The 24,699-nt window shown below is 39.0% G+C and overlaps 1 protein-coding gene across 1 annotated transcript in view; it reads left to right on the forward strand.

The window, feature by feature from the left end:
• LOC107042825 (uncharacterized protein C1orf194) overlaps window positions 1-17,578 on the forward strand; it is a 23,765-nt gene extending 6,187 nt beyond the window's left edge. Inside the window, exons 2-4 of the mRNA XM_015264025.1 lie at window positions 15,025-15,256; window positions 16,068-16,208; window positions 17,149-17,578. Coding sequence (XP_015119511.1) covers window positions 15,050-15,256; window positions 16,068-16,208; window positions 17,149-17,493 — 693 coding nt within the window. The 5' untranslated portion in view covers window positions 15,025-15,049 and the 3' untranslated portion in view covers window positions 17,494-17,578. The remainder of the gene's footprint in view (window positions 1-15,024; window positions 15,257-16,067; window positions 16,209-17,148) is intronic.
• The last annotated feature ends 7,121 nt before the right edge of the window (window positions 17,579-24,699 follow it).

Below are 24,699 nucleotides of genomic sequence, written 5' to 3' on the forward strand. Positions count from 1 at the left end.
TGTGACCCTTGGACCGACTTTCCCCCCGGAAAAATCCAAGATCCGACACTTTGGCCACCGGTGAAAATTTTTTTTTTTCATTTTTCACTTTTTCCACATACTTTTGATAGTTCTGAATAGCTCGTCGCTTAAATAGTTGGAATCAACGTTCACCCGGCTAAAGAATTCGATTTTGGCAAAAACTCCCAGATCTGACACTTTAACCCTTGTGACCCTTGTGACCCTTGGACTGACTTTCCCCCCGGAAAAATCCAAGATCCGACCCTTTGCCCTCCGGTGAAAAATTTTTTTTTTCATTTTTCACTTCTTCCACATACTTTTGATAGTTCTGAATAGCTCGTCGCTTAAATAGTTGGAATCAACGTTCACCCGGCTAAAGAATTCGATTTTGGCAAAAACTCCCAGATCTGACACTTTAACCCTTGTGACCCTTGTGACCCTTGGACTGACTTTCCCCCCGGAAAAATCCAAGATCCGACCCTTTGCCCTCCGGTGAAAAATTTTTTTTTTCATTTTTCACTTCTTCCACATACTTTTGATAGTTCTGAATAGCTCGTCGCTTAAATAGTTGGAATCAACGTTCACCCGGCTAAAGAATTCGATTTTGGCAAAAACTCCCAGATCTGACACTTTAACCCTTGTGACCCTTGTGACCCTTGGACTGACTTTCCCCCCGGAAAAATCCAAGATCCGACCCTTTGCCCTCCGGTGAAAAATTTTTTTTTTCATTTTTCACTTCTTCCACATACTTTTGATAGTTCTGAATAGCTCGTCGCTTAAATAGTTGGAATCAACGTTCACCCGGCTAAAGAATTCGATTTTGGCAAAAACTCCCAGATCTGACACTTTAACCCTTGTGACCCTTGTGACCCTTGGACTGACTTTCCCCCCGGAAAAATCCAAGATCCGACCCTTTGCCCTCCGGTGAAAAATTTTTTTTTTCATTTTTCACTTCTTCCACATACTTTTGATAGTTCTGAATAGCTCGTCGCTTAAATAGTTGGAATCAACGTTCACCCGGCTAAAGAATTCGATTTTGGCAAAAACTCCCAGATCTGACACTTTAACCCTTGTGACCCTTGTGACCCTTGGACTGACTTTCCCCCCGGAAAAATCCAAGATCCGACCCTTTGCCCTCCGGTGAAAAATTTTTTTTTTCATTTTTCACTTCTTCCACATACTTTTGATAGTTCTGAATAGCTCGTCGCTTAAATAGTTGGAATCAACGTTCACCCGGCTAAAGAATTCGATTTTGGCAAAAACTCCCAGATCTGACACTTTAACCCTTGTGACCCTTGTGACCCTTGGACTGACTTTCCCCCCGGAAAAATCCAAGATCCGACCCTTTGCCCTCCGGTGAAAAATTTTTTTTTTCATTTTTCACTTCTTCCACATACTTTTGATAGTTCTGAATAGCTCGTCGCTTAAATAGTTGGAATCAACGTTCACCCGGCTAAAGAATTCGATTTTGGCAAAAACTCCCAGATCTGACACTTTAACCCTTGTGACCCTTGTGACCCTTGGACTGACTTTCCCCCCGGAAAAATCCAAGATCCGACCCTTTGCCCTCCGGTGAAAAATTTTTTTTTTCATTTTTCACTTCTTCCACATACTTTTGATAGTTCTGGATAGCCCATCGCTTAAATAGGTGAAATCAACGTTCACCCGGCTAAAGAATTCGATTTTGGCAAAAAATCCCAGATCTGACACTTTGACCCTTGTGACCCTTGTGACCCTTGGACTGACTTTCCCCCCGGAAAAATCCAAGATCCGACACTTTGGCCTCCGGTGAAAAAAATTTTTTTTCCTTTTTCACTTTTTCCATATACTTTTGATAGTTCTGAATAGCCCGTCGCTTAAATAGTTGGAATCAACGTTCACCCGGATAAAAAATTCGATTGTGGCGACAATCTACTTGCCCCGGAAAACCCGAAAATCTGACCCTTTGGCTGGGGCCAAAAAAAACGGTTTCTCGGTTTTCACTGTTTTCACATACTTTTGACAGTTCTGACAAGCCTGGCGCTTAAATAGTTGTTATCAGCGTTCACCCGGCTAAAAAATTCGATTTTGGCGAAAGTCGACTTCCCCCCGGGAAAAACGGAAAATCTGACCCTTTGAAAATTTGAAAAAAAAAACTTTTTCAGTTTTCCCTTTTTCCACATTCTTTTGAGAGTTCTGAATAGCCCGTCGCTTAAATAGTTGGAATCAACGTTCCCCCAGCTAAAAAATTCGATTTTGGCGAAAATCGACGTTCACCCTTGACCCAGGTGAAAATGAAAATTTTTTTTTCCCCTTTTCTGTCACCTCCGAGGGTTTCATTGGCATCAGGGGGTCAATAAATACAGAATCAACTTTCACTTAGCGAAAAAATTCAATTTTGGCGAAAATCGACGTTCACCCTTGACCCAGGTGAAAATGAAAATTTTTTTTTCCCCTTTTCTGTCACCTCCGAGGGTTTCATTGGCATCAGGGGGTCAATAAATACAGAATCAACGTTCACTGTTTTTTATTTAAACACCGCCTGCAAACGGGGAGATGAGGGTGGCTAAAATATATTCTGCAACCCTGTCTCCTCGTTGGCTACAAATTTCAACCCTCTGCATACATGCCTTCCCCTTCACCCGCTCGTAAAATCGCGCGTTCTCGGTAGCATCGAGGAGGACTTTTCAGGACCGAAAAGAACTGAGGATTCGAAAGGTCTCTGGAAAAGTACGTCGCAGAACTGATTAGGACTTACCAGGTCCATCTAGGTCTGGAGAGATTTTGAAAGACCTGTGTACGTCCAATCAGAACCAAATCCTCGACTCGGGCGAAGTGTCCATTCTACCCCACCGTCCCCTATACCTATTTTTACTAGTCAACGATGTTGCTTATGACAAATACGGGTGAAATGGAACGTCAGAGGAGTTGGGCTGTGTCAATCATTTCGTAAGGCAGCACAGATAATATTTTTCAAAACATTATCTTATTGCACTGAGAAAAACAATTACTTTTGTCAAGGAATCATTTTCTTCGGAGGAGAATTTACTTTTTTGAGAGCATCTTTCTCCAGGTCAGTCATTTCCAGGTGGCCCAACTCCATCTGAAAATATTACAATTGTGTTGATCTGTGGGATGATTATGCTACATATGGCCTTGAATGAAATCCAGTGACAATTATTGATATTTAGAATTATTCCTAATTGCACTATTAAAAATTTTCGTCTGAATTTTCCGTGCCAAATTCCGTAAATTTTTATCGTGTTTAAGGTCCATTGAAATTTCCGGAAATATTGTCATTGAAAAATCAAATATTCCATTGATTTTCTGTTCAAATGATCTGGAAATCAATAAAAACTTGATTTTCCAGTTGAATTATTCTGTGAAAATGCAGAAAAATTAGGAAAATTCAGGGAACAATTGAAAATTCACGTCATTGTGTTTCTGAATATTCATGTTTCACTGAAAATTCAATCAAGTTATGAAATTTCCATCTCACTCTCACTGAAAACTCATGAATTTCCGTGAATTGTACTTAAAACTTGAAATTTCATAATCATTTTTTTCCTAAATTCGATTCAATTTCTCCCTCATGACATTGAGTATAATATCTTCCATGAAATTGCCAAAAAAATCTAACACTGCATGCTTCGTCTCCTAGAAGCCCGCAGTTCATGATTTATCATTTCCTAAACTGTGTAGTACAGCTATTAGTTAGAATTTTTTCAATACCTGGGGAATATTGTAAACACTATCTCTGAAAAATATGGTGACAATTGTACGAAAAACCTGTTTGTCAGGGATATACCTTAAGAGACGGTATTTTTTGCAATTCCAAAGTCCAACTTCCTTCAATGTTAATTGTTGTTCATTGTTCATTTTACTCCTCTATCCCATTTCAGTCGTGTCCCTCCTATTCACTCTCTCTAATAATGATATATTTTACCACCACAGATAGGTGATGAGGTGTGCGAAGTTAAAGATTTTTATCAGGACTTAAAAAAATAAAAGGGGACTCAGATGTAAAATAGGCAGGGTAATATCAATGGACATTGGGGTTGGCGATGATCGCGTCACATTACCAGTGAAGCGTTCTATGAGCTACTACCGCCACTTTTGTGGCACAAGGGGGGACCCCATTGGGTGCATTTACGTAACTTACCCTCACCCCTCGACACCGTCCTGATCACTGAAAAACGGGGTGTAAAATAAACGATAGCTAATTATACGCGTCCCTACCCCAAGGGCTGAAAGCAAGTGCGACTTTCCACTAAATGGGATTACGAAAATTACAATTTAGATTGATCGTGCGTGGACGTAAATTCCCGTGGATTCATTGACATATGAACATCATGAATTCACGTGGAGAATGTAATATGAATTTATTATATTCCGGATATTTCATTCGGATGTAGAGATTTTGGAATTTTGAGAGGATTGGAATTTTTGTTCCGGGACGAATCGACTTTGTAATCTGCAGGGGCTCATGGTTTATACCGAAGTTGGTGTAGTTTAAGGGGCGGGGTGGAGACGGAGGGGCTGAGCGGGTTGGTGAGAGAGGAGCGCGATGATTAATTAGCGTTTGATGAATATGTATGAATGGAAAGAGGGAGGGCACAATACTGTGGGCCTTTTCCTGGGGATACAAACCCTCTCTATATTTCATCTCCATTTTTTAACGTGCAATGGGTAACAATGCGACGTTTGAAATGCTGAATAACAACATATTTTTGCATTCCGGGCAACAATTCATTCGTTCAACGGATCTAAAGTAGGGAAAAGCGATGCGATAGAATACTGATAACAGAATTGCAAAACTACCATGTTAACAAATTTTGTTGAAAAAGTTGTGGAATGAGAGATCCACTAAAATTTTAAGAAATTTCGTCAGTGCAAGTTCACAATGTGATGTCAGAATGAATGGGGATTACACTGTTAAAAATTTTTGTCTGAATTTTCCGTGCCAAATTCCGGAAATTTTTATCGTGTTCAAGTTCCACTGAAATTTTAGGAAATCTTGTCATTGAAAAATCAAATATTCCATTGATTTTCTCGGTTTTTGTCTCGGTTTTTCTCCTTTCGGTTTTCTACATACAAAAAACGCTAAACTGAAAACCGAGATGAAATAAATTGACTTGGAGTCATCACAAGAGGAGTCGACATTGCGTATTTTGAGAATGAGACGAGAGCAAAGATTTCCATGTTCATTGAGACCGAGACCATCTCTCCAAAGTTGTGTCNAAATGAGACAAGACCAAAGATTTCCATGTTCATTGAGACCGAGACCAAAGGAATACTTTGGATTTTCTCTCCAAAGTANCGGTTTTTGTCTCGGTTTTTCTCCTTTCGGTTTTCTACATACAAAAAACGCTAAACTGAAAACCGAGATGAAATAAATTGACTTGGAGTCATCACAAGAGGAGTCGACATTGCGTATTTTGAGAATGAGACGAGAGCAAAGATTTCCATGTTCATTGAGACCGAGACCATCTCTCCAAAGTTGTGTCTCGTGATGTCTCATCAAATGTCTCGCGGCATCACTAAAGATAAATTGACTCGGAGTTATCACGAGAGGAGTCGGTACTGTGTATTTCGAAAATGAGACAAGACCAAAGATTTCCATGTTCATTGAGACCGAGACCAAAGGAATACTTTGGATTTTCTCTCCAAAGTATTGTCTCGAAAATTCTCTCGCGGCATCACTAAAGAAAAATTGTCCTTAAAATATATGATACCTTAACAATATCTCTAGTTCATGAGAATCAAGTTTAGGAAATCACCGAGACCGAGATCATCTCTCCAAAGTGTTGTCTCGTGATGTCTCATCAAATGTCTCGCGGCATCACTAAAGATAAATTGACTCGGAGTTATCACGAGAGGAGTCGGTACTGTGTATTTCGAGAATGAGACGAGACCAAAGATTTCCATGTTCATTGAGACCGAGACCAAAGTAATACTTTGGATTTTCTCTCCAAAGTATTGTCTCGAAAATTCTCTCGCGGCATCACTAAAGAAAACTTGTCCTTAATACATGATACCGTAACGACACCTCTAGTTCGTAAGAATCAAGTTTAGGAAATCACCGAGACCGAGATTATCTCTCCAAAGTGTTGTCTCGTGATGTCTCATGAAATGTCTCTCGGCATCACTAAAGATAAATTGACTCGGAGTTATCACGAGAGGAGTCCGTACTGTGTATTTCGAGAATGAGACGAGACCAAAGATTTCCATATTCATTGAGACCGAGACCAAAGGAATACTTTGGATTTTCTCTCCAAAGTATTGTCTCGAAAATTCTCTCGCGGCATCACTAAAGAAAAATTGTCCTAAAAATATATGATACCTTAACAATATCTCTAGTTCATGAGAATCAAGTTTAGAAAATCTCAGTCATGAAAATGCATCGCATTGTTCCACTCCACTGTATGGAGAACAATGCGAACAATGGTATCAAGTAGGTACAGTCGACACTCCCGTGTGCTCGAGACCCAGGGCTTAATACCCCCACGAATACAATTATATCATGGACCCACCGATTACCATTTAAATGGGAAAACGTGAAACGCTGGAATATATACGTCGGCATTGGTATGCGCGGAAAAAGCTAACGATGACAACTTTGAAGCGTTCACAAAATTTTCTTTAACCCCTCACGGACGGGGCCCTTCTGTTACTATGCGTAGTGTGTGCTCAATACGTCTCGAATTCAATTACTTCTAATGAATGACAAATTATGAAACCGGTATCTAATTGAAGCTACAGTATTCCGGTTTTCAATTTTGTTTGTCTGCCCACAAAAAAACCTATACGTAAATTACGTTTAAGAAGTCGTCTTTTACGCTTGAAGTTGAAGCGTAAATTACGCTCAAAATCGCCGTAAATTTCGATTACATAAATGTATTTTACGACTACAAAATCGTAAATTACGACGATTATAAACGTAAATTAGGTTTTCATAAACGTAAATTACGATTTCGCAATCGTAAATTCCGCCCAAAATCGTCGTAAATTACGATGATTTGTTTCGTATTTTTGATAAACGTAATTGACGTTTTGCTAAACGTAAATTACGTTTCAATAAACGTAAAATACGCTTTGTTTAGGCGTAATTAAAGTTTTTATTTTGACCCTAGAATACGCTTTTTTAAAGCCTAAATTCCGATTTTCATGACGGAAATAAAGCCACCAGACATCATATTGACGTTAAGTGTAAATTACGTTTATCAAAACGTAATTTACATTTAGCTTTTTCTGTGTGTGATCAAGTTATTCTTCATAGATTTAGAAATAATCTATTTTGAAAACAAGCATTCATATCCGCATGGGTCGATACCATGCATCGACTCCGTACGTCAGGGGTTAATTCACAAAATAAAAAAAGGCCGGGTATTGATCTCTGTTGACGGAGCATTCTGGAATTGAGTTCTTTTTACATCTCACCACCCCCTGGTTATTATACACTCAATTTCATAATGAGCCGCATCGAGGGTGTGTGTCAGTCCTCGTGCACTGATTTCACGGGCCACCTGTCGCTCTACTGGTTACGAGGTCCCTCGGTATAATTTCTTTCGGATTATTGGTCACGCTGGGTGTAAGACATTATGTTTTCAACGAGGGGTGGTATTACACCATTAGAATACATCAATTATTTCAATTCCATTGAACAATAGTTACTTGTAATTTTTCGTCAACCGACTGTGCATTTTAATATAATTTGAAGAATGGCGGAAATTCTTTGAATGGATGGGGAGTTTGTAATTTGAACGAGTAAGGTACAAATGTTCCCATCCGATTCTTCAACTTTTTCACACCTAGAGAAAGGGTTTATTCAAATTAAATGGACTTTATTTCAATCAAATGAATGGGTTTATTCAAATAGATTGGAATAAAGTTTTTATTCAACTTTACACTTGAGTTTTATTTGCATTATTATTCACATTGAATGAATAGTATGTTAAATATAATTCCTTTATCCACATACAAAAGCGGTAAGGATAATTTAAAACCCTAATGAAGGTGAATTCATATTAAAATAATTGATTTAACTACAATGAATGTCACTTACACGTACACGGAGAGAAATTTTTTAGACAAATTCTACTGCTAGCACAGTAAAAGAGACGCAAAGTGACGGCCAGGAAAAAATTCCAGTGCCAGCACTAGAAATTTTACCTTAACAGCACTAGAATTTTTCACAGCCGGTCGATTGTGAGAAAAAAAGCATAGGTAATATCTCGATCGAATGGAGAAAATAAGGCGGTTTTCATGAGTACAATCGTCTTGTGTCGAATTCTCATAAAGTCCGCCTGAAAAAGAAAAGAGAATTTAATACCATCCTATGAAACATAAATGAACGAATGATAATTTTTCACATCACTTAGGTCAGAGGAGAATAGAATAATTCTACTTTCTTAATATTGTGTTTACTACAGTTTTCTTCGAATAAAGTTGATTAGAATTAACAGCTAGAATGATGAGATTATCTCACATTTTTTACGTTGAGGACAGAAAAAGCTGAATGTAATATAGGGAAGACGATGATCGATTTTGTCACTTTGAAGAAGTAATATTAATATTCAAACACACAATTTCTGACATGGATAAAAAGAAGCTGTGATGGAATATTCTAAATTAAGTTTCAATTTTCAGTTTGGTGCTGAGAATACGAGATGTCAATATTCCAGGTACGGAATTAGAATTATAATCTGATTCTTTTTCACTTTTCGAATTTGGATTCTATTGATATAATATAATTCAACAAAATCTGTGAACAAACAAAATACTTCCCACTCCCCCAAAATTTGGAATCCCAATAGAAATAAAAACGGCTGACATGGCCACGTGTCTTCTATTTGAACTATTTCACCCAAAAGCTGTGCCAATATTTTCAAACACTCGTATTGTGTAACAAAACAGGAAAATTATACAATAGAATCTAGTCTGTATCCCTAACGACGTCTCCAACAATTCAAATATAAAGCACAACTGAAGCTGGAGATGTGGGATTATACCCCAGCTGAGTTCAAACCTGTGTGCCTCGGGATTTTTTAATTTGTGCATTGATAATTATTTGATTGTTTCCTTCATATGGAGGTCCTGAAAGCTGATGGATAACATATAGCATCCGGCTTTTCAAGTAATTGATACCTTAAAAACATTTAAGGTTGACCAAGTAGATAGCCTGGGGATAAAATAGAATACGAATATACCGGTCGAAAAAAATTTCTTTTTCCAGTTCAATTCGTGTTGTATTGTTACAAAACACGAATTGAACCATAATTTTCGCTTGAAATCCTCTGCAAAGACTCCCTTCTCCTCTCAAAAATTCTACTTGGCCTTAAAAAAAAAGTAATTCAAAATCGATCACTCACCCCAGTCCAGTGACTCTCGAATTTCGAAATCAGGGAATACAAACGTTAATCCCCGACGATGCTCAGAAAAATGACCATACGGTATATCCACGAGTGAATATACGAATCAAAGGCGGGTAAATGTCCAAGGGTGGGAGGTGTGAGGGGGGCTGAGGGGAAGTGAGTTTTGCACGTAGAGAATATACGTGCGGTCAGTACGATGAGGGCTGGTTGACAAAGGGCAAACCCGGGGGTGCATTCAGATGGTAATTCGCCGGTCGTCTAATATACACGGACAGTGTCAGAACGTGTACAACCACCAGTGGGCCGCACGTTCTCGCTAGAATCAAACCAAATATTGGCAATATCGTCCCCCCACATCCATTGTCCACGTATACGATCTGTCCCCCTCCCCCCCCCCCCCCCCCCCCCCCCCCCCCCCCCCCCCCCCCCCCCCCCCCCCCCCCCCCCCCCCCNCACTATTTTGTTTGGGAAAGTGGTGGGAAACTGACGATGTCCATTTGAATGCGCCACCGATTTTCGGTGGCAATACCGATATACCCCCCCGATACGGATTCAACGTTGGGATATCATGGGATTAGGTTGGAGAGGGCTTATCCGGGTGAACCGAGGACAGCGGACCAGAGGCTTCGCGCTCGAGTGCCACTGTACTGAAATACACTTTGGGTCGCAATCGAAATCACTTCAACTTCTTGGTAATTCGAGTTTTGTGGGGGGAAAGGATTGACTTTGGATTTATCTTGGATGTATCGTTGATTGTTTTGTCGGGGAGTCAAGTTCTACACTGACAGAAAAAATTAATTTTATCTAGGGACTTTTATTTGAATCAATCAATTTGAATCATTTGATTGTTAATGTTCAAATGTTCACGGATTTTTTCCAGAGCGTTCCGTAATTTTTATCGGAATTTCCTGTGAAAAATTACGATACCGTCACTTAAATTTTCTGAGTCAATTCCGTAATCGGTGAGCGAATTGTGGATTCCGTAATTTTTACTGAGCATTTCTCTCCGTGTTGATATGTTCGGTAATTTTTCTCTAACTTCCTCCCCCGCTTGTAATTAGATTTTTTTTAGATGCATTTGGATTCATTTTGGATATATCTTCGATGGTTTACTCGAAAGTTCAAATTCTGATTTTTGGTTTCATCGAATTTTTCATCATGTGAGTAAGTAAACTTTCTCCGATTGCTGTTAATATATGAATGAGAAAATTGAATATAAAGATTTTGTCACCACGGAATTGAAAACTGTTCGATTGTCATGAGCGTGATCACGTAATATTCGATTTGTTGCATCGAAATGTTCAATAGGCTTTGATCTTTCCATGAGGAACCTAATTCAATGGAGGAGAAGAGCATGTTGCCTCGTGAAATACGCCATAAAAACATTTGTTCTCAGTCCTTCGCACCTGCGTAAGGCCAGAGGAGCTGACTGGAGCTACGGAAAGCTAGGTAGCGTCGGCTGCGGTTACTAAATGGATTGATGACCACCAAACTATCTTAGTAAGACAGCATAAGCTCGTCACAAACAAACCTTTCTTGATTGGTCTAGTTGTCACAAAATCTGGCACTTGATCTGACTGATTCACTGATCCGACTCGAAAGACCATAATGTGTTTTCTAATTCTTTTTCAAAATCTGGCATTTAATATTTTTTTTAAGAGAAAGAAATTTCTCACAAATACTAAATAAGTGGATGGGCGACCACACAACCATCTCCGAAAAGAGAGTCATTCACATCACTATATGTTTTGTATGATTTTCGTGATTTAGTATCACTGAAAAAAATTTTTTTTTTTTTGAGAAAATGAAAATTCATCAGGCGAATTAACACAATTTTCCCGTGAAACGAAAAAATTGAAAATTGTCATCAGTTTTTTCGTGTTCACAGATTTGAAAATCGAATGTGAAGACCAACATCACATGCTGTTTTATTTAGTCTGCCGATTCTCTGTGATATTTGATCGAATAGTTTAACCCGTTGTTTAGAAAGAAAACGATAATTTAAAAATTTTTGAATTCACGCGGAGAACCTATCTCGGAAAACAGTTATATGTTGATTTAGGGCGTGCATCATCACGTGCCATTGCGTCTGCATAGTTACCTAGTTCTGTGTAGACGTACGTAAAGCTCCCCTGATTCAAACTTCAGCACGCGCCACGATTACGCGATTACGCGTGTCATCTCTACTACCCGAGGGGTTTTGCTTGTGTTCAAAACGCGAGAAAAGAGGGACGACCTCTGCTCTCTCCCTGTATTTTAAGGGGGACGGGCCCTGTAAGCGAGGCCAATGACGCGGAAGATTTCGGAGATCATTTTTTTACTCGGTATTTCTGTTTTCCACATCTGTCAGAAATTATTTCGTCTGGAACGGGGGAAAAATGAGGGAAAACACACTTTCTTCTGATCCACCGAAAATTAGATTTAAGACCAATTCTAAATGTTAATAATTGTCAATGGAGTTTCAAAGTCATATGTATTATAATCATCTCGTAGTTCAACATAATTGTAATATTTGGAGATGGAATTGGACCATCTGGAAATGACTGGCATGGAAAAATACGCTCGTTAAAAATAAATTCTTCTCCCAAGAAAATAATTCCTGGGCAAAAGTAAATTTTTTTCTCAGCGCACGTTTAGTAAATTTGCCCGGGCCAACGGAGAAGAATTCAGGTTTCGCCTTGCACTTTTTTCCCGATACAGCGTCAAAAAATACTAAAAATCGAGCTCGCTCCCCGATTACTTGACTTGCTCGATAATTTTTCCCCAACTTTTTTTCTCCGTGCACCATTTTTTCTGTTAATACTGAGATAAAAAATAAAACAATTGCATATTTGCTCAAACGGCGCGTTTAATCTTTTAATGAAGCTGTCAATGTTAACATTGCTACACCTAAAATCGTATTAGAAGCTACTTAAACACGTTATCCGATTAAACGCATCGAATTGGCAAATATCAGAGCCAACAGCGTGGGTATCCCACGGCGGGTTACATACTGTACATGTGCGTGTATCCATGTATGGGGACATTTAGAATTGCGCATTACTGATCGGACAGTAGGTGGTGGGGTAGGTGGGGCACCATCCCAACGACACGCGTCGGCACGTGACACCATCGCTTTTCTACAAACAGCATTATGCACGCCCGTGCTAACATAAATTACATGTGGCTTTAATATTGTATCTATGATGATTTTTCGTGGGCTACCACCCACTGGGCCAAACACGTTAAATACAGCTCAACATTTTTTTATACATAAATCACTTGAATGAAAGAATTTACCCCTGATTGTATTCATAAAGCCTATTTTCCCACTTTGAAATCAGCCGATACACCGAGAGAAAAGTTGGATAAAAATTACCTAGAAAATCCTAGAAAATTTTACTGTACGACACGGAGAGAAATATTCAGAAAAAATTACGGAACAATTCATGTAATCGGCAATGGGGAATGGCGAAGTGTTGATTGAGATAACAAAGTATTCAATCATACTCACATTTAATCATAATCAGAATAACTTTGATTTTTGAGTAAACCAACGAATTTCCGGAATTAGCAAACTTTTGGTTAGAAGGAGATCAAATACTCTTATTATTGCGACAAATAGAAGGAACTTCAATTCTAGAGACGTTCGATTTCTCCCAATCAAATGTATCTCAAGAAGAGATGAGTGGTATTCACTATGAAATCATGTTTATTTGAAAATCAACAACTAAGTGATAGTTGCTTGAAATAAAATTCGCTTGATAAAATTATTTTTTCTGCACACAGAAAAACCTAAACTTAATTACGGTTTTCTAAGCGTAATTTACGAAAAAAACATCGTATTTGAACTTTTTTGTCATTGTCATTAATTCAGTAGCGAAGCGATAAACCGGGTCAAGTCGATTTTGACTTTTGATCAGTTTTTGATGAATATCTCGGAATCTAATATAGTAAAATTTTTCTCATGACATTTTTCATTTTTTCATTTTTCATAATTGGCTCTACAAAAAGGTGATTACAAAAATTTTCCTATCTCTTTTAGATTTCGAGATATTCATCAAAAACTGGCCAATGCTCAACATCGACTTAACCCGCTTTACCGCTTCGGGTAACATAAAATATAGAATAAAACTAAAAATAAACATAAAATATAGAAACAACTATCACAATTTACGAATACGAAATCATAAATTACGTTTATGGAACCGTAATTTACGGCGATTCTGAGCGTAATTTGTGCCTCAACTTCAAGTGTAAAAGGCGACTTCTTAAACGTAATTTACGTTTACGTTTTTCTATGTGTGTTAAGATAGGACTTTTAAGAGTAAAATCCGTATACGCCTTTCGCTATTCTAACAAATCAGACATTAGCGGACAAGATTTGCTAACCCTAGCGGAGTCTTTGGCTGTCGTATATTAGCCTACGAAAATGATTGGGGTAGCGTACGGTGCGCTGTTCCAACAGATATGTTTTTCTGCGTGTAATGAGTCCGGATTTACGCACACGGCATACATATTTTACGCACAACTAATCGGACCTTAGACATCGGGTTAGGTTCGCATGGTGATGGCGAAAAGTCCGCATATTGTGTAATTCTAAATTCAATCCTCTCCTCCGTAGTCATCAACTCTCTTCCGCTCAGAAACATCCCAATGAAAGAAGAATCTCGTAATTTCTAAAAATCATGAATGAATACTGTCTGCATGATATTCAGCAGAGACTTCCGTCGGGATGAATGGAAACGATGCACTTGACGTAACACAAATGCGGTCATTCCAAACACTTTAATCCTGAAACGATCAAACTCATCTGGTGGATAGGAGTGAGAGAGACTGGTCCGCTCGGTTAAAGCCGGATGCCGGCTCTTGATATACGATCGTGGTCGTCTCATTACGGTTTACCGGTTATACCCCGCGTGTATGTGAGCGCCATTATAGTTTGTCGGTTAACGTGTTAATTATGCCAGGATGCGAGGCGCATTTACACCGATATAGCTTCTGTACTCGGGGCACCAGCAAAGTTAAATCGTCGTGTGGCACTAAACTGCGGATTCGATAGGACGATGTTTATGCGTGCCCGCAAAGCCTTTGTCCAAAACATCAGAGATCGATAAATCGATTTTACTCCCCGTTTTTAATTCTTCTTCTTCGAATAAAAAAACTCACAATCTCTTTTGAAATTCATCTTTTTTTAAAGACAACAGAAGATTTTTGTGATAAAGGGTGAAGCCAATTCAATGAATTTATTTTCAGATAAAATTATTTATAAATCATAACAATTATTTATTCAATTCTCAGATAATTTGTCTTCCTGGTACAATGACAATATTTTTCAATTTTTTAATTCAGCTCAAACAAATATTGTCTCGTCATGGCTGGAGTACAAACAATCCCCCATAAATCATGTTGACAAGAAAAAAAAAGAGCACGCATTTCCAGATGTATCTCACGTGTGACGCAAACATTGTCATTTCTTATCACGATGGCCTCGAGTTTTTCTATTTGCTTCACTCCAATGACTTTGACAGCATTTACGAGCCCGCAATAGCTGCATCTTGATGCTTGAGACGTCGAATAAACCCAGACGAAGAAACTGATAAATCAGTAAATGAGTTTTCCTACTGAAATGATTCCGTTGGGAATAATTAACCTCATAACCTGAATTATTCGCATTCCTCACTATTTTCAGGGGCAATTGATTTGAGAGGGGATCGATGCCGTCCCGAGACTTGAAACGCAACCCTTACCCAGTGCCTGATGTCTCCACTGAGGGATTTTGGCTTCCAGATGGTCCAATTCTCGGTAAAAACGTGTCGGAGAAAGACAGAGATTGGGCGACTAGGTTAGAGCCGCACGAGCGGTTATTTGCTCATCACACACTCACAAGCATTCGGAGAGATCACCGTCTCATTAGGCCTCAGGTAAATTCAAAAAATCCCTCGCGATATCTTGGGATGCGATATTTGAGACAGATGGAGTATTTCAAATACCGAAGAATGTGTAATTTTTTGGATATCCATGTTCGGAAAAAAATCCCATGGACAGGATTTAGAAATTTTTATAATCCTTCTCATTACAGGATTGTATATTTTACTAGGAGACTTCCCCCCTTCGCGCTATGCTCGCCAACCCCTGGACTCGTTTTGTTTGTAAGCACCTGACTTTGTGAGCCTTAATTGATATGCTTCGCCTTTTCTTCTCTTCTCATTTATTCCCTCCCCCTTATCAGCCTTATCCTCCCCCCCCCCCCCCCCCCCCCCCCCCCCCCCCCCCCCCCCCCCCCCCCCCCCCCCCCCCCCCCCCCCCCCCCCCCCCCCCCCCCCCCCCCCCCCCCCCCCCCCCCCCCCCCCCCCCCCCCCCCCCCCCCCCCCCCCCCCCCCCCCCCCCCCCCCCCCCCCCCCCCCCCCCCCCCCCCCCCCCCCCCCCCCCCCCCCCCCCCCCCCCCCCCCCCCCCCCCCCCCCCCCCCCCCCCCCNACTTCTGCCAAGTAAATTTACTTGCCGCAAGTGAATATAAAAATATTTGCATTTGAAATGTGTGGATTTTTTTTTGTAGTTAGTAAATTTACATGGCAAAAGTATTTTTTTTTCAGTGAGGAAAACCATGCAATACGATGAAAAAACGATGCATCCAAGAAACATACAACACATTTTATGAAAACCATTTTCGTAGATTTGACTTCCTTCCACAAAAATGATGTCCATCAATTTATTCATCTAATCATTTCCTTCAGGTACCCGATGATGCACTAGACCTAGCACTTTCCGCTGCTTACGTTCACAGTGAGGACACCATGGTCCCCAAGATGTACGTCATCATGCAGCCAGAGTCCCTGAACTGGGAGACTTGGCGAGTCCTTCGAAATGACATGAAGGTAAATCATGAACAATGCATTAACCCTCGGTCACTCGCTCAATGAGCGTGGCGCCGCCCGTTTTCATTTTTTCATATTTTAACATGTTCCTCGAGGCGTAAAAATTCTGAAAAAATTAGACTTCCTAGTTCAATGCTTTTCATTAAGCATTGACGTTGTCCGTTTTTTTCTCGGGAAATTTGTTTAGCTAAAAAAGGAAAAGAACGTCGAACGGACAGAAAAGCGGCGCTGCGCCGCCCGTTGCGAGTGAGTTCCTCTCGACCTTTAGAGCGACAGTGTTGCTACATTCGCTGCCACACTTGCAATGCGCGCATAGCGGTAAGCGCCGAGGTAGCAACAGCTCGGTTTAAGGGGTCTTCAGTAATTTTCGCCACAAAATGACAATGTGCTAGCGAACTGAATATGTAATATAATAATTAAGAATAATAAGAGGAAGATTGTAAAAAAACTTTGAGTAATTTTACCGTTTCTTTCCTTTTTAATTAATCATTCAAATTTCTGTTCATACATGGGCTTTATGAACGCTACTGTCTCCTTTACCTCTCACCAAATAATTTATGACAATGTGCTGACCAACAAAGGAAGCTAGATTTATCTATATTAAACTCTCAAAAATAAGGGAATAAATCCTCATTGGGTTTTGCCGTTAATTTGTTGAATGAATTAACGATAAAAATAATTAGCGTTATGTCTTTCACTATCCGACATACGCCATATTTGATGTTTCGTCTCTCGAAAATAACCTCACTAAGTTAATCATTTTACGCTCCACTCTCGTTTGGCCCTACTGAGGAGAACCCTTAACCCAGCGGCGCTGCGCTAACCGTGCGACGGATGGAGGCTGGCGGCCGAGCGCGAGTGAGCGAGAGTTAAAACAATTGTGTACACAACTATTCATCCAATTTGATTCATCAATAATGATTTTTATGATGCTCAGAAGTCATCCTCCACCTCCGCCCTGAAATATAAAACAAAGCCCCGAGATACCCCAAAGAAGAAGGCGCCTTTGACAAAAACAAAGACGTCAGCAAAACCAACGAAAAGTGCAGCTGCTGGTGGAGCTCGAGGCGCAGTAAGAGACACTGGATCAAAGGTACCAAGAAAAGGGGATGAAGACGACGATATTCTGGATAAGGAGCACAGACGACTGACTTACGCTGCACAAATGATGGCAATCGAGAGGATTCATCCAAGCAGTCTAAAGCTGGCTATCGACGGTCCTCATATAGGTCTCACAAATCCAGGGTACAGTCGTAAAATCGATGGGACATTTTACAGCATATAAATTTACTAAAATGATACAAAACTCAGCACTCAACCATTCCAATTTTTTTCCCTCAATTTTGTAAAGCCCTTTCAACAAAAATAGGTCGAGCACTCAAATTTTATTTTCGTTCTTTCGCATCACAAAATTTCCTCTCAACGCAATTTTACGGATTATTTCAATTTGGTAATAGTTTCAGGATGAATTGAGCCGAAAAATTATGTGTTAATGCCACTCAAATTTAATCTGACATAAATGTCAAATATTTTACGATGCAAATGGTGGTGACAGGCTCCAGTGTATCAGCGATATTCTCCCATGTAAACGTTATTGAATTATCAATAAAACAAAAATCGCTGGGAGCGTGTGCTCCAGCATTATCTGATCGTGTTGACGAATTAGTCCGAGCTGCGATAGTATCTAACATGGGGCTGAATCCCGAGGGACTCGCAGTCATCACAAGGAGGATCTCCCCCAGGAAAAAAATCACCAAAAATGTGCAATTCTCATCTGCCCATTTTTTCGATAGAAAAATTAAAATTCCTCGCAGCCACACATGAGTCAGTGATCTCCATTTCCACTCCCATTACCTCGTAATCCGTGTTTGTAATAAACCAGCGCCCCGCTATGCGCTCAGGGGTGAACCCACCCCTCTATCACAGCCGCATATGCTCCGTTCATGGAATATCATTTCTGTCTCTCACCCTGCTGGATAAAAGCAGCCACTGTCTTCCCCACCCATTTTTGGCCCCAGCATACCACCCACTTATGGACGAACTCATCTCTTTTCGCTTCTGGTTTACTCTCTGCCCCACTCTTTATGCACCCGTCCTCATACATGGCCTTAATCCCACCATGATTGTGCTGGGGGGCCATCCTTTTCCAAACATGTCACGAATCTTCACTGTTTTTCTTTCGTTACATAATTATAGATTTTTTTCTAGCGACGCCGTGAGATCTGACTTTTTTTTAAAGAAAAATTTATGGGAAATTTTTAAGGGGATGGGAGAGATTTTTTTGAGCAGTTCTAATAGTGGATTATGAATCGAGTTTATTGATGCAGTCGTAAAATTGTGGAATTAGATCCAGGGATTATCTACGGATTATTTTTTAGATATTTTTGGAGGGAAGAGGTCCATGTGGAGTGATTCAAGGACAAAAATTCAGGTGAAAATATTATTAAATTTTTTAATAATTTTAAATTCAGAGTGATTTGGTACTGAATATTCATGTTCTGATTGAAAATGGCTTCTCGAAGATTTAGAATTCTATTAAATTTTCAGTGAATGTGAAATTTTAATGATTTTAAGACCTTCCACCCCCCCCCCGCTCCTAAATCGAATTCAATATCACTCTCTCTTTACTAATCTGTCCATGTAATTTCCATTCATTTTCTAGCTGTGTGATTTGAAAAAGGGCATTTTCACCTAAAATAAATTATTTCTGGTATTCAAAGTACGACAAACGCGCACAGAAAATTTGGAAATTTTCCAACCTGAGAAATTTAAGTCTAACAAAAAAAAAGGGACCATTGAGCAAAAATCGGTCCATACGTGATTTTTGAGAAATGCGTGGGATTTAAGAGTTTTCTCTCGAGTATTTCAACGTAATTTACAACTTTGTTTACCCCCAGCTAAAGGTCTTTTCAATTTTCGAACTTATAAATGAATGTATTCTGAATAATAATAAACAAAAATGAATTATTCGAAAGATTTTTCAATTTTTCAGAAATCTACCTTGTTTTTTAAATAAAAAAAATGAGTAAAACGTATTGGTACGAACGAATATATTATTTCTGGTATTGAAAGTAATATGACAAAAATTGTAATTTTGCGAGTATGATATTCTTCGTTGACAATTTTCCATCTACAAATATTATTAGCAAATCCCTCAAATTGTCAAACGTGAATTGAAAAAAAAAACGATTTTTAGTTTCGAAAAACAATCAATTTTCTTGATTGGCTCAATTAATTAATTGAATGAAAATGATTGGCTGTACATTTTCTTTTGCTGAATTGTCCGATTCATCTCTACCCTACATTCGACCAAGAGAAAAATCCTTCGTAACCCTAGCACAATATTGAGAAAGCGAGCTCTTGCTAACCAATTACTTGGGCGAGCGCGTTTTATTTGTATTTAATTCTCATTTAATTTACTTTTTTATAGCCCCAACCCCGTATATACGAATTTTCCTTCCCTCCTAACTCTTGCACGACCCTTTTACCCTCCAAGTTAACGAAATCGAGAAAGGTCTTCAGATTTCGCTACCCACAGTAGCACTCACCCACTTTACCTATAATGGCACCCCGAGAAAAAGAAAAGGGAGGGAGCAGTCACTTGCGAGGACGATTAAATAACGCAATTGGATCCGGTGGGGGATAATGGCGAATTAGCCAATGGCGCGTAGATCGTTTGCCGTTCTTAACTTCTATCCTTTTTTTATTTTTTATAAACTTCTTTTCTCAAATTACCCAATCAGTGGGAGCTAATGAGGATACTGGTATTTGCAATTGACCTCGTAAAATCATTTTATGTCATTAGGCTCGATAAACCGCGATTCTAACCTCGCTTCGCTCGATTAGATCACGGTTTTCGGGCCCAATGACATAAAATATTGTATGCCGCACGACGATAAAAGTATTATCTGACGAATGTGATTATAATCCTCGCCTTCGACTATAAAGCCACATTCGCCAAATAATACTTTTATCGCCTGATGACATAATCTACTATTTCATTCATTTCCTTCATGAAATCATTCTTCCGCGGAATACAAAAAAAATTTCTTATGAAAACTTCAGAAGATGGGACAAGAAAAAAATTAACTTCAGAATGTATTACACCCTTTTCGCGAAAATTCACGTTTTTTGAATTTTTCTGGTGAATTGTTGATCGGATTGACGAAAAAAAATACAGCGTTTTTGCGTTTTATCATTACTTAATGGCTCACGAAATTTCATGATCGGACTTTATGGCTTATGGTTTTTTTTCAATATCTTCAGTGTCTAATCCATGCACTGAGAGAAAAATATAATTCTTGCGACTATATTCCATCACCATCGAATTAAGGTCAAAAAGTCCTCAACAATTTTTCATGGGTTACGGTAACTATGGCCGGAGAAGTAATTACTACAATGGAATGTAGTTATTGCAACTATTTTATAGTTCTGCTCACGATAGATTTGTCGTGATTACTTTTGACCTTTGGTTAGTTTAACTGCATTTTGATTTGCAAAAATTACGCTTGTGAAGTTACTATAATGTTATGTACCTCATACAAAAAAAAATCGTATCGTTCACCAAAATGCCTCAACCCCTCAATGGCCTCAATGCCTTATTTTCTTAGTGTAAATCGAACTTCAGATTTTTCTCTTAGTGTACAAAATCTCGATCGAAGCTCACACGGTCACGTTTCTTTCCCAAGCGTAATGTCAAAAGAAGTGATTTTCAGAAATTAATTTCTCACTAGATGCCCCGATGGAAGGATTAAGATTATTACTAACATGTGGCTCAAATATGAACTTGGCATATGATAGAATATCAAAATAACTTCCTCCCTTCGGGTCGGGAAGTTAATTATAGTGAATAATGTGGGTTTGGCTGAACATCCTTAAGGGGTGACCAACCCCGCGCCAATAGTCCTTTTCATTCTGTAAATCTGGAGAAATATTTATTCCGTTCACCGAGCTGAAAAATCTTCGGAAAAATGATCAAAAATTCTGATAAATATATCGCCATTTAAGATAATATAGATTTGAGCCCGCAAAAATTATGATTGATATGTAAATTCCGTAAGTGTCCGCAACTCCTAGAGAAATTAACATGGGAAAAGAGTGTTCGAAAATCTAGTGACTCTCCGGATGAAAAGGCCTACGCAAATAACCCGTCATCTAATTACAAATATTCACCTCCCACTATTTGTATTGATAAATAAACCTCAACTGAAGAAATAAATAAACAAACTCGACCGAATTCACTTTTGTTTTCGAGGGATTTACAAAGATAGCTGTCTATATTCCGAAAATAAATAGAAACGGCTTTAACATTTGGAGGGACTGGGTGATTGGTTGCGTTCCGTCTACTCTCATGTGTTATATACCCCGCACAGCAGTACGACTCGTTTTTCTGCGCGTTTGCCTTCGTTGAATAGAAAAGAGAAAAGAAGACAACTAAGAGACACAACAAGGAGGGGAAAAAGGTCTACTTTTGTGTGAAGGAGAGAAGACAGTGGCAAAGAAAATGGCTAAAGGGGGAGAAGCGAGAGGAGTGGAAAAAGAGACAGAGTCGAGTCGTAGGAAAGACGCGTTGATCCCTTCGGGATGAAGTTGCTATTCCACTGAACTTGTTACGTTATATTTATCAGCGCAGAGCAGCATTGGCCCACCTCCTCTCGCTGTTGGCTGGAGGGGGGTGGGGGAGAGGAAGGGGGAAACTTCATTTCCCATCTCTACACTTTCTGTATTTTTCCTCACACAACCGGACATTTTCCTTCTGCATCTCTTGTATTCCTCAGGGACCAAAACTCTCGTTCCATATCGATGTGGCGGGGCCTCCTGCGCCATTTCTTACCAACGAAAAATCATCAAAATTTTTTATCGTGCAGAAGAAACAGGGGCACGTGATCGTGCAAATAGAAAAGAGATTTTCCCGAGATTCGCTTTCTTACTCCTAGGGCTTTACTCGGATTATTTTTTAATTTTTTTTTCCTCGAGAGAACTGCTACTTCGTCAGTCGAGTGTTTGTAAGGCTATTTTTTTAGTTGTTTTAAAATAGAAGGGGGTGGGGTGGAGAAAGGGTGCAACTGTGGGAACGGGAGAAGGGGGTGTGTGTCTAGGTTTGTCGAGCAAATCACGACTCGAGGGCCTTGGGAATGTGATTTTAGATTTGATTTCATAATATTTGTTTTTTGAGTGTGACAATTATTCTTGACAGAGCGGGGAATGTAATGTGAAGGGGTGATCGTCAAGTTTGGGTTTGATTTTGCATCAGTGGGAAGGAAAGGAATTTTTACTGGTGAATTTTTCGAAAATTCTAAATGCAAATTTATAAATTGGAAATCACTTCAGAATTTTATAACTGGAATCTAAAATTCGAACCATAGAGACTATCAATAACATGATGATATAACAATTTGGCTGATTATTAAATTATTCATTAAATTGCGGGGAAATTAACTTGGGATGTGGATTATGATAGTTGGAAAAATCAGTAAATCGTACTAATTCATTATCGAATTGCGATGGTTCGCTTGCAGTTCAAGTTGTCTCAGGCTCTTGACATCTCTAGTACCTTGGCACCGCAATTCGACAATGAATTAGTACAGTTTACTGATTTTCCCAACTATATCCCATAATCTACATTATGAGTTAACTTAGCAACATGACAATGAACAACTATATAAACGTTCATTAGAGGGGGTTACGAGGAAATGCTATATTTTCCGAATCATCGAATATGAATATTTATTATTCTATAGATAAAAATGTTCCTCTGTTGTTAATTCCCGGTGATAACCTGGACATTCGAAGGCTTGAGGGAAATTTTAAGATTCGTTTATTAAAAAATTGACAAAAAATTTTAAACAGTTGACTGAGTTTCAAGATAATCTGTATAATTTTTTAAAATAATTATCCCTCCCGATATTCTTCATAGATAATATTTATAATATTCCCCAGCTATTAAAAAAATTGTAACTGGCTGTACCACACAGTTTAGAAGATAATAAATAATGAAATGCGGGTCCCTACCACGAGAGGCATAGATCCATCGCGCGTTATGAGTCCCCTCGAACTGGATTTTTCCATCTTATGAAAAAACCGTTATCACGATGTTATCAAAAAACGAATCCGCGGTAAATTGATAAATTCCGAATACAGTGATTTTTTTGTCAAATTTTATAGTGCATAGTTTCTGCGATATTCAACTCTAAAAAATGGAAATTTCGTGGAATCATTTCTCATTTGATTGAAACAATTAACTGACGTGTTATAAACTGTTATTGTTGCCTTCATCGATGACAGAATATAAAAATTCAATAACTTATGAGAATGAAATAAATTAAGTTATTCAGATTTTTTTCCGGAAATCCACAAGGACTAACTTTTAGGTGCTATTATTTTGGGATACACCTTAAAAATATATAAATTGTGAAATTAAAATTTCATTTAGATATCCATAAACAGTTAACTAATTGAAGCTTGAAAATGATTCATCTATTTTTTTGCTCATTTTTCGTCGGTTTTTGTGTATTAAAAGTTTTTTCGTTAAAGGAAATACCAAAGAGCGAAATAATTCTACTTCTCAACTTTTAGATATTTAAATCCCCATAAAAATCACTCCCTCAATTGAAGGATTCTAATTATACCCCGAATGCGTGAGCAGTGATGATGGGAAACTGTTAAAAAAGGTGGTAATGGCTTGAGAAATATGGAGGGACGATGGAGATACTGAAGCGCGTGCCGGGGCAGAAGCCCGGAGGATCAAAGTGCAGCCCTCCTCTGTCTCTGGAGCACCGGAGATTACCTTTGAGGGCTCCGCGTGGCCCATCTCCACGACGCCAACATCCAGCGCAACCTGCGTACATCCCCCTCCCTCCAGTGTATGAAACAGAGAGGGACGAAGACACGGGGCGATGGGAGATCACTTAAAATAACATGCCACCTTCGTCTATACCCCATCGCATCACAATTTTATTATCCAACGAGTGTGTAGTAAAGTATATTTATTTTCGTCTAGAGCTACTCGTAATCCGCAGGATTATGTCCTTAGTTGGTTTCTATTTCAATAGTTTTCCAAGTTTTGTTTCCTCCAGAAAGATTGGAGGAAGAAAATTTAGAATAAGTGTTTCCAATGAAAACAAATTTTTTTTCCCCATTCGAAACTGCAATTGATAAATTTTAAAATAATGCAATGCGACATGGTGGGGGAGGACGTCGGCCCATAATACCGCAATAAGGGGTGGTGGGTGGGATGGGACCATAAAAAGTCTAATCGGTTATATGGGAATAAAAAAGAAAAAAAAATCAAATTTGAACGATTACAATGCTTCCATTTGGAAGTAAAAAATAGGTAAGTGTGAGAGATTGTGAAACTCGACAGAAAATGTCAAACAGGAAAAAACAGTGAAAGACAATTGAAGGGAAGTTCATAATTCGTTGAATCAAAATTTCATTTTATTCTCTTTGACGCTTGGAAGGGTAACACTACCCTTCGGCGAGCGCTACACAC

This window comes from Diachasma alloeum, unplaced genomic scaffold (genome assembly GCF_001412515.2).
Source record: "Diachasma alloeum isolate Michigan unplaced genomic scaffold, Dall2.0 Dall_scaffold_00179, whole genome shotgun sequence".
NCBI classification, from domain to species: Eukaryota; Metazoa; Arthropoda; class Insecta; order Hymenoptera; family Braconidae; genus Diachasma; species Diachasma alloeum.